Below are 10,471 nucleotides of genomic sequence, written 5' to 3'. Positions count from 1 at the left end.
CACGCTGGTCCATGTCTCTTTTTCTAGCCCCATGGATCCCAGGCATCTCTTTGAACTCTCACCTCTCCCAGGAACATGCCCTATGTACCTGGCTAACCCCTCCTGGACAAAAGCAAGTCAGCCTGCCCCACCTCCTGGCTTAGACAGCAATTCTGTCTTCAAACAGTCTGTTTACCTTTCTCCCCCGATATGTATGTTTTGGGGAGCAAAGATATGTCTTGCTTACCGTTGGCTCCAAACACATAACACTTCCTGGACCTACTGTATGTGTTCAAGTGCTTGATGGCGTGGGAGAGGGCAGTCACTCCAAACTCACTTCTCAGGGCTCCCTCTCCCTCCACCGCCCTTCCTCTCCAGGCCGCTCAGCTTCTCCCTTCAGAACCCAGCTCTTTGGTACAATGTCTCCCATCACCCGCCCTTCTTGTCTGAACTGGGAACTTGCATCAGTGCTGGTGTGTCGGCCTCAGCTTCATCGCAGCCAGGCAGCAGAGGTGCTCCAAACAGAACAGGTGAGAACACGGGCCCACCAAGCCCCACCTGCCACAGGGCCGCAACTGGGAATAAGGGGGAGGAGGGCAGCCTGCCACCTGCTTCTCCTGGCGCACCGCAGCAGGCGTGTAATGAGCCTGGGGAATAGTGCCACCAGGCTGAGAGTCCAACCTCCGGGGCCTCCCGTGCTGCGTCACCCCACCAACCGCCGAGACCGCAGGCTTCTGAGCCGCCACCAGAGCCCCACTGCTTTGGTCCCCAGGGGTGTGTGAGCAAACAGTGCAAAGAAACACATGAAAACAGAGCTGTGCGCTGGGCCTTTTCCATAATTATTACTATAATGACTTACAAAAAGTTTTTTCAGGCAACTGTGTTAAGTTATTGTACGTACGTGGGAGAGGGAATGGGGGTCCTGACCATAGGGTAAATGAAGACCTCTTTCGTGGGAGAAGTGGGAGGAGGAAATGTGCCTCCCCTCTCCCCCACTAGGTCTGACTCCTGATTAAGTGGCTTCCCCTCAACAAATGAAGACCATTAACCCTTCCTGTCCCAGGTACTGGGGTAAAGGAGAGGGAGCAGCAAGTCCATGAAGTGCTTTGATGGGGAGAACGCACAACCCACTGTGGCTGCCCAATCCCCGTGCATCCTGTCCTGGTTCCACAGGGTTGGACCCTGGCCCAGACCCCCTCACTGGGGTCGGAAGACTGCCCAGAACTCAGTCTACACCAAAGCACCCACGTGGGAAGATGAGAGGACAGAGCGTGCGGGGGTCAGGGACGCCAAGGTGTGGCCTTCTGGGCTGCCCAGCTGGGTCAGGACAAGAATGTGGCACAAGAGCGGCCACACAGCAAAGGGAACTGCTGGTGCCCCCCACTCCCCAGGGCTAGTCACGCAGGCATCCAGGCACTCGGAGGGGTTCTGTCAGAGGCGATGGGGGCGTTCCGGTGTCTGGCCTTGGAGCTTGGGGACGCACAGAACCACGGGCCTAACTGGCTCTGCCAAGGGGGACACCCAGAACCATCCGAAGCTGGGCCCCTCAATTCCCACCTTCCAGCTCCAGCCTCCCATCCATGCAGCTAACTGTAACCGTGTGTGCGTGTGTGTTATGTGTGCGCGTGTGCACGTGTGTAGGGGAGGCTTCAGGGAAGCGCTGTTGCACCACTGGCCCAGGGTTCAGGGCGTGCAGGGGGCCAGGCCTCGTCTGTGAGCCCAACCACAGAGGGTTAGGAACTCTGGTTCCCCCTTCCTCCCAGAGCTATGCCTTCCTCCTTGGCCACTAGAAGGCTTTTCGATGAATAGCCCGGGAGCCGTCCTCTTCATACTCCTTTTTGGATACCCACATCTTCTTAAAAGTGTCCAGTGAGGCCAGGATAGAGCCCCTGTGAGGAGGGAGGGATAGCATTCTTGGGGACCTGAGGGCTGAGCCAGCTGCCTGCTCTGGTCGCCCAGGACTCCACTTCTCTAACCTGCGGGGGACATCCGCCCGCCTCCACCTGGCCTGGACCAGCCCAGGAAAAAGTGTCCAGAGCACAGTGGCCTCCTCCCAGGGCCCCGGCTCTGGGCCCCGCCTTACCCGATCCACGTGGAGTACAGCCGTTCCTGAGGGGCCGAGATCTGGAGGCAACAAGCACAGTGTCACTGCCCTGCCCTCCCAGCACCCCCACCCCAGCCTTGGGGGCATTTCCCCCAGTGCCTGTGGCCCGGCGTCAGCCAGGAGCAGGAAGGGCAGCAGGGCCAGGCTGGGTGTGAAGGCAGAGGACATCTGAAGGTGCTTCTTGCCCTTCCCTCCCCAGGTCAAGGTTGCCCAGCACCCCCATGCCCTACAGGGACTCCCTACAACCTCACCTTGATTTTGACGTCCTTTGGGGCAAGCTTCTTTACTTCACTTAGTAATCGGTCGCCAAAGCCTGTGAACACAAGGCTGGCTGAACCCAGGGTCCACATCTGACCCCTCATCACTAGCTCCCTCACACCCACTTTCTTTATTTTGTAAGCTACTGTTTTATTGTTTGGCCATGCCACGCAGCATGTGGAGTCTTAGTGCTTTGACCAGGGATCGAACCCATGCTCCCTCAGTGGAAGTGTGCAGTCTTAACCACTGGACGGCCAGGAAGTCCTTGTTTTAGTCATTCTTGCCAGGAGTAAGGGTGGAGAGAACCACACCAAAGGCAGAAAAGATCCAGCAGTGTGCCTGCAGGTGGGCCCGCTTCCCTCTTCAGAAAGGAAGGAAGGAAGCAGAAGACGGAACCCCAAGTCACCCACCACTGCCCCTACCCTCTCCCCCTTGACACTCCAGAGCCAAAACCACCAGAAGCAGTCAAAGGCAAATGATGAGTCAGGAGAACAAGCAGTCGCTTCCATCCAATAGACAGGCAAATGTCTTGCACAGTGTTGGGACGGGGCTGGGGGACTGCCATAACTGGGGGAGCCTCTCAGGAGGGAAACTTGTGATATCTACCAGGTAACGCACACATGTGTACCCTCTGACTCAGCAATTCCATCCCTAGGATTTATCTTTCAGGTGTCTTCCCATTACGTGAAGTGATAGTGCATGCAATCACCCAGTGGAACATTTTTGTGATGAGAAAGAATTTCACCACCTCCAAGGCCATTGGCAGGTTTCACCACCTCCAAGGCCATAAGCAGGTTAATGGTTCAATGGCACATCCAGCCCTCAGGGCCAGATAAAGAGAACCTACACAAACATCTGCCGTCTGTGGAGCAAAATCAACAACACAGGGCGTGGAGCTGGAGAGTATGCTTGTGTTCCTGCTCTCTGTGTTCCTGCTCTGTCGCTAAGTCAGGTCTGACTCTTCGCAACCCCATGGACTGTGGCCCGCCAGGCTCCTCTGTCCATGGAATTCTCCAGGCTAGCATACTGGAGTGGGTTGCCATTTCCTTCTCCAAGCGATCTTCCTGAGCCATGGATTGAACCCATATCTCCCACAATGGCAAGCTGATTCGTTACTACTGAGCCACCTGAAAAGTCTAGAGAGTAAAGTCCAGGGCTAAGTAAAAAGGATGCTTTATCTAGGTATAGATGAGCAACTAACAGTAACTGTGGGGAGGGAACCGGGTGACCAGGTCAATAGAAGGCAGACTTCATCAAATACATTTTAGACCTCATTAAACTTACCATCTATTTGTAAACAAAATTTAATTTCAAATCTATCCCTTAAAAAAAAAAAACTCACTGAAAACCAAAAAACCCACAGAAAATGGGCCATATCCCAGGCTTTCAGGAATTGGGGTGCAGTCTGAGGGCCCCACTACCTGTGGCCTCCAAGCCATACCATCCTGACCAACTAGATACCTTTGAAAAGCGTGGAGCCACCGGAAAGCATGATGTTGGCGAACAGCGTGCGGCGCAGATCCATGTCAGACTTGTGGATGGCGAAGACCAGAACCTCATGGAGTCCCTCACTCTCATCCCCTATCAGGTCTGGCTGGAACAGCAGCTCAGGGGCCCGGAATCGCGCTGGCCCCACCTTCGAAACACAAGATGAAGTTAGTCCTGCCTCCTCCAGTCCAGGCATCCCCACCCGCCCGCGCCCAGCCCACGCTTACGTTGAGCGTGCTGCCGTCGGGCAGGGTGTACTGCACCTTCTCTGTCTCCAGAGCCTCATCCTTCTGGGGGTTGATGGACAGGTAGCAGGCCCGCTGCGGTGGGCAGAGGCAGGGCCCTCAGGAGGTGGCCACGGGGACCTGCACACCCAGGGCTCAACCTCATGCTGGGTCCGACCACCCTCGTTTCCCCACTCCCTGCCCCACGTCACCTCTTTGATGGTCCGGACAACCTCAAACTCAGCCGAGGTGTGAAAGTCCGCCCCCTCCTTGCGCAGCAGCAGCCGGAGGTAGCGGGAGACGTCGCGGCCGGCGATGTCCACCCGCATGATGGAGTGTGGCATGGCGAAGCCCTCGTAGACGGGGACGGCGTGGGTGACCCCGTCTCCCGAGTCCAATACCACTCCCGTCGTGCGTCCTGTGGCGTACCTGTCACCAGGTCAGCATCCCTTCACCTCAGCCACTGAGGCACTGGGACCTCCGCACCCCTGGAAGGGACCCCGGGGCGTGTGCATTATCTGGTCTGAGCAAGGGACCCACGGGCCCCGCTATAGGGATGGCCATGAGAAGGCTGTTCAGGGAAGTCAGGCGCCGCAGCATCCCCATCAGGAGGCCAGAGACGCGAGGGCCAGGGCTGAGGGGGCACTCACAGGCTGAGCACGGCCTGCATGGAGATGAACAGGGCCGGCACGTTGAAGGTCTCGAAGAACACCTCCGCCGCCTTCTCCCGGTTCTTACTCGGGTTGAGTGGCGCTTCCGTAAGAAGAACAGGATGCTGCAGGAGACGGCAGAGTTCCGGGCAGGTGCAAAGGCAACGTGCAGGCCCCACCGGGATCTTTCCAGAGAGCCACCTACCCCGGGAGCACACGAACCTGCCGTCTCCCATCCCTCCCGAGGGCGCCGGCACGTCATCTGCCAGCAGTGAGTCTTCCAAAGACCTAGCGCCCCCTGGAATATTCTACTTGGCTGCCGCTAGCTGTGCAGACCCACACCTACACAATGCAGCGCGGCAGGGATCCACACCCACACAACGCAGGGTGGCAGGGACCCACACCCACACAATGCGGGGCGGAGGGGCGCAGGGACCCACACCCACATAATTCAGGGACGGCAGGGATCCACACCCACACAATGCGGGGCAGAGGGGCGGCAGGGACCCTCACCCACACAATGCAGGGCAGAGGGGTGGCAGGGACCCTCATCCACACAATGCAGGGCAGAGGGGCGCAGGGACCCACACAATGCGGGGCAGAGGGGAGGCAAGGACCCACACCCACATAATTCAGGGAAGGCAGGGATCCACACCCACACAATGCAAGGTGGCAGGGGCTTCATGCCAGACAAGAGCCAGAGAAAGTGTGGAAGCCTGACGCAGACGCCGCAGGCGGGGCAGGGAGAGGACGCCGCGGCCCCACCTCCTCGGAGAAGGTCTGCAGCTGGTCCTTAGAGTAGACGTACTGCCAGATCCGCTCCATGTCGTTCCAGTCCCTCACCACGCCGTGCTCCATGGGGTAGCGGATGGCCAGCAGCCCCCGGTGCTCCTGCAGACCGGGAGGCTGGAGGTGGCACCAGACACTCACCCAGCAGCTGTTCTCTGCCCTCAGGGGGGCCACCCCTTCATCCGCTCACCGGGGGTCCCTGTGCCCCTTAGATCATCCTTAACCCAGCATGGGTTCATCTGTCCAATTGTTTACCTGGCTCTGAAAGTCCAGCCTGTTTCGAAGACCGGGACCACAGGGGGTGGTGGCATGCTCCCCTGAACCCCACAGCTCCCCCATTCCTTCCCCCACGGCCCGTGTCCTCTACACTCACTACTAGCACATCCTTCCCTTCCAGCCTCACACATGGCCTGACCACCAGCTCCACCCCCACTTCAGTTCCCGTTCCCATCAGCGCCAGGAGCCTCTGTGATGGCCAACCCTACTACAGCCGTCCTATATGGCCCCCTCCTGCGGCCACGTGCTGCCACCTCTCCTCCCAGCACTTCAGCCAGTACAGGTGTGTCTTGCAGAGACCTGCCCTTCAACTTTCCCCTACAACACGTCCTTCTGTCCAGCACCATTTGGCCTCTCACCCACGGCTGCGGCTCCTGCTGACTGCATTTTCTGGGTCCTCAGCACCCCTTCCTGTCTTCCCCAGGTGCCTAAACTGCACTTGCTGGTTAGTCCCTGCCACCCCCACCCCCACTCGCTCCTCCTCCCAAGGGCCTCACCTGGCGGTGCAGTCCCTTCCACGCCCAACCCCCCAGCTGGAGCACAGAGCTGGCCTTCTCAATTGATCAGTCATCAGTCCAAGTGACTCACACTTTAAAGTGACATTTTAACCAGTTCTTTCCTCTGTGGCTTCTAAAGGAAGGGGCAGGAAGTGGTCTTATTGTGTCACCATACATAGAAACCCTGGGCTATCTCACAGAGCAAATGGACCACAGTGCTTATGACACCCAGTAGGTGGTCCCAGAGAGGGCCCAGGGCCCTCTGGCCACCAGTCAAGGCTCCTGGGACAGAAGACCTCAACCCAGGCAAAGATAGGCACCGCAGATGTTACCTCTGCTTTTGGTCCGATAAAGAGGTCTCCTTCCAGGGCTCCAGCCATCACTCGCATGTGCTTGGGGCGCCCGACACTGCAGGGACAGAAAAGTCAGGGAGATGGGCAGGGGACATAGGCGAGCCTAGTCCAGGAAAACCAAAGTCCGACTCCAATGGTCAGAACCTAGGCCTAAACCACAGAGCAGGCCTTGGAAGGACAGGAGACTCAGGGCCAGAAGAAAAGGGGTTCCCGCCGTTTCCCACCAGCCCTCCCAGAGAGGGCCAAGAGGTCTGGAATGTCAGCCCTGGCAGAGGGTCTGCTTCTGCAGCCGTGATGACTCAGCCCTCACTGTGGATTTCACGGGGGTAGAACAAGGTGGGGTGGCCCCAGGAAGCAGGGCCAGGCTCCTTCCTCCATCCCTCTCTCACTCAGTCAATCCCGTCCTTCTCCCTGACAGGGCTTCCGAAACACAGATGCAGCTCTTGGCAGAGTGGATGAGCTACCATTCCAAAATCTGACCCAACTTCGCTGGACGTCAAGAGGAACCTTTAATTACACTCCAGGTGAGTTCAGAAAGGACAGCTGAGGCCTGGATACCCCATGCAGGCTTTGTCTTGACATGGCCAAAGGGGCCTGAGGACTCCCCTACCCTGGCTTCGGCCACTAAGCTCTAAGGCCTCCAGGATTTGAGACCAAACACCATCAAGGGAAAACTTCCCAATAGGCTTGAGTAGCCGGTGGAGTGCCCCCAAATTTCCCTGGGTTTCACTCCCCTCTCTTCTCTGCCACCACGGGCATCACGCAGGGAAGGATTCCCCCTGACCACACAATGCATATTCTAGAGCGTGAAAATAAATGAGCCCTGAAGAGAGCATTTCCTGGGAGGAAGGAGCGGCAGTAACTCCCCATTCTTTCTCCTCTGGGTTTAGGTCTCTCTTGTGTTCTTGCTGCTGCTACCATGCCTTGTTCCCAGGGGGATGCTGGTGGTTGCTCCTCCTTTCCCGCTCCAGGAGGGACCAAAACCAGACTCTGGAGGGGTGGGGGAAGCCCCGAGTGTCTTCTCCTTCCATAGCCCTTCATGGCACCAGCTTCACAAATCTGGTGTTTTCCCCTACAGGCGGGGGCAAGAGTTAGCCTCAAAGAGAGTTGTGACACAGGACCCAAGTTCTCCCCAGAAGCAAACCAAAGGGTTAGGAATACTGCCTGAGCAACACTTACTAGTTTGGAAAACAGTATTTGGGAATCTGGTCTCCTGCAAAGCCAGCCTTGATCACCCCGGAACCCTGCAAAGAAAAACAGCAGCTAGATTCCAACATTCATCTCCAGATGAAGGTGGTGCCCTGCTGTGGAGAGGGCTGCCCCCGACAGTAGCCTGGGAAGGAAGTCTGAGATCCTGCCAAGAGGGCAAGGCCATTTACATGTACACCAGTGGTTCAAAACTAGGGGCAACTTTGCGTCTCATCCCCCTAATTTGAGGGCTTCCCAGGTGGCTCAGTGGTAAAGAATCTGCCTGCCAACACAGGAGATGTGAGGTCAGTCCTTGCGTTGGGAAGATACCGTGGAGAAGGAGATGGCAACCCACTCCAGTATTGTTGCCTGGGAAATCCCATGGACAGAGGAGCCTGGTGGGCTATAGCCCATAGGGTTGCAAAGAGTCAGAAATTACAGTGACTGAGCACGCAGGCAATACAAAATAAAAAGTTTTTTAAAAAAAGAAAGAAACAGCCCAGTGGGACCAAGCAGGTTGTTCTTGAAACTCATAAACTTGTTGATTAGCCTGGCAAGAAAGGAAGTGGCTGATCCTTCCTGAAGCCTGATGGAGAGCATCCCCAAGCCCAGCTTCAGCCATCTTATTAAACACCCCCTGCTGTGACACAGGGCCCTCACATGGTTACTCCAAAACAGACAGCCATTCAGAGATTACATGGGGGTCATGTGCAAGGGAGACAGATCCCAGAAAGAGCAGTGAGTCATTATTAAAAATTCCAAGGCCCACAGTTCAGAGGCAGACACTCAGCTAGGGGCAGATCCACTGATCCCTGCCCTACTTCTTCCTATAGACCATGCTGAGCTGAGCTACGGTGCTGAAGGACAAGACCACGATGGAGCCCAGCAACTTTCCTCTGAGGTTTCCAAGCAAGACCCTCAAACTGCTTACAGGTCCTGAGAAGAGTGGTCCTGAATTCTCTCCACTGCCCTCCCAGCTGTGGAACATCCGCTTGGCTCAGGGAGCACTTAAGGAAAGGGTCAAAGCAGGCAAGTGCCCAGCCAGGCAGCGGCGGATATGTGATTGGCAAAACTTAACGTGCATTTCCCCAGTCCCAGGAAAAGGGCGTAGTGGGGCCTGCCTACCCTGGAGGTGCTGCCTGGGGGTGCAGCACTTGGGAAGAGCTGTTGTAGAGGCCCGCAGGTCAAGCGTCCCCAAAAGATGGGGCTAGCAGTGTGCAAAGGGGCAAACAGTGTCTTTCCTCCAGTAGGAGGGCAGCCAAAGCCTAAGAGAGGTAAAGGGGCTGGGGTCGAAACCCATCCAGTGAGCCTACTCTCCACCGAGAAGGGTCCGGGGTGAGTCCCCGGGCCTGGCACATCGGTCGGTCGCCCGGCTGTACCCCGGCTCTCTAGATGCTGATCTAGGGCTGCCAGACATATGGGACCCCTTCCTCTCCTGACCTCCCCGCCTGCTTAGGGAGCGCTGGAGCTGGGGTTCTGCCACGCTTGCGGGGGGCTCGTCCCGCGGCCCGGGATACACGGCCAAGTGGGGACAGCCCGCAGGAGTGGAGGGCCGGCAACCAGCCGAGGACCAGGCAAGACGGGCGGGGGTCCCTGCGGCCCTCGCCGCGTCCACCCCCGCCCTCCCCCCGGTTGCCAAGCCTCACGTTGTCGATGACCACGGGCTGGTTGGCGATGATATCGTAGGACTCCATGGACGGGCCGGGCCGGCCCTGCCCAGCAGGCGGGCCTGCAGTAGTAACCAACGGCTGGCAGGCAGGCAGGCGGGCGGACCGGGACCACCGCGGCTCCAGACGCGCTGCTGCGCCCCTCCCACCCCGAGCACGCAGCCTACGCGAGCCCGGCGGAGGCTTTCAAGAGGGCGGGCCCCGCGGCCAGTCAACGCTCCCACCTAGGCAGATTGACGCCGGGCGACGGGGCCCCGCGGGGGCAAAGGGGCGGGGCCGCCGGGTGCTGGCCAGCCAATGGAGGCCGCCGGGAAGAACTGCCCGGGCGCCTCCAAGGTAGGCTGCAGCGCGTGCGGGTGACGTCATCGCTCCGCGCTTAAAGAAGGCGCGGTCGGAGCTGGCGGGCTGATAGTTCGCTCGTCCTGGACTGTTGTTTTCCTCAGCGAGCAGTCCCCAGGGAGGCCGGTGGTGGATCTTTCACACAAAGCATTTCTTTATTGAGCACTGAGGAAGATCCTTTTTCTTATAAAAATGATAATTTCGTGATAACGGTAGCTGAAGTGAATGGAGCACCGGCTTAGTGCTTGCGCAGCACTTCTGCCCATTTTACATAGATGTTACATAGATATTACACCCTTGCAATTACTCTGGTATTATTTCCCGATTTTAGATACGGGAACCGAGGAGCCTCAACGCGTGTGTACCTTGCCCAACAGTTATCCTGTTGCCAGCAGCTGGGATGAGCACGCGGGGAGCCTCCAACCGCTCAGCGGTCCCCAGGGCAAGATACCCAGTCCTGAATTCATTGACCAGACTGAGCCATAGTTATTTGCCACTCTTTAGAACTTTCCCACTAGACTGTGAGATTAAATTTGGCCAAGTTGAAGCACCACATCATACAGGAAAGTGCAGAAGTCATAAGTGTACATTTCAATAAATTATTAACTTGTGAATACCGAGCTTACAAAACAGCATGAGCAGCACTCCACAAGCCTCCC

The 10,471-nt window shown here is 57.4% G+C and overlaps 1 protein-coding gene across 1 annotated transcript; it reads right to left on the bottom strand.

The window, feature by feature from the left end:
• Positions 1-795: 795 nt before the first annotated feature.
• Positions 796-9,825, bottom strand: ACTR1B (actin related protein 1B). Its single transcript, XM_069583905.1, has 11 exons — positions 9,453-9,825; positions 7,798-7,862; positions 6,598-6,673; positions 5,469-5,594; positions 4,704-4,828; positions 4,266-4,482; positions 4,057-4,149; positions 3,803-3,977; positions 2,335-2,396; positions 2,063-2,103; positions 796-1,868 (listed from the first exon to the last, which is right to left on the bottom strand). The coding sequence occupies exons 1-11, from the start codon at positions 9,498-9,500 to the stop codon at positions 1,766-1,768; spliced, it is 1,131 nt and encodes a 376-aa protein (XP_069440006.1). The 5' UTR covers positions 9,501-9,825; the 3' UTR covers positions 796-1,765.
• Between the last annotated feature and the right edge of the window lie 646 nt (positions 9,826-10,471).

This window comes from Ovis canadensis, chromosome 3 (assembly GCF_042477335.2).
Source record: "Ovis canadensis isolate MfBH-ARS-UI-01 breed Bighorn chromosome 3, ARS-UI_OviCan_v2, whole genome shotgun sequence".
In the NCBI taxonomy this organism is placed as follows: domain Eukaryota; kingdom Metazoa; phylum Chordata; class Mammalia; order Artiodactyla; family Bovidae; genus Ovis; species Ovis canadensis.
The sequence above is the reverse complement of the archived record's forward strand: the minus strand, read 5'-3'. Positions and strand labels throughout refer to the sequence as shown.

What these genes read in the sequence shown, in the direction of transcription:
- ACTR1B (XM_069583905.1), bottom strand. Translation starts at nt 9,500, where the DNA reads ATGGAGTCCTACGATATCATCGCCAACCAGCCCGTGGTCATCGACAAC. An exon ending in TGGCTCCACGCTTTTCAAAG is followed by an intron (nt 2,397 to 3,802) that starts GTATCTAGTTGG and finishes TTGTGTTCACAG; the next exon opens with GCTTTGGCGACCGATTACTA. An exon ending in CAAAGGACGTCAAAATCAAG is followed by an intron (nt 2,104 to 2,334) that starts GTGAGGTTGTAG and finishes TGTTGCCTCCAG; the next exon opens with ATCTCGGCCCCTCAGGAACG.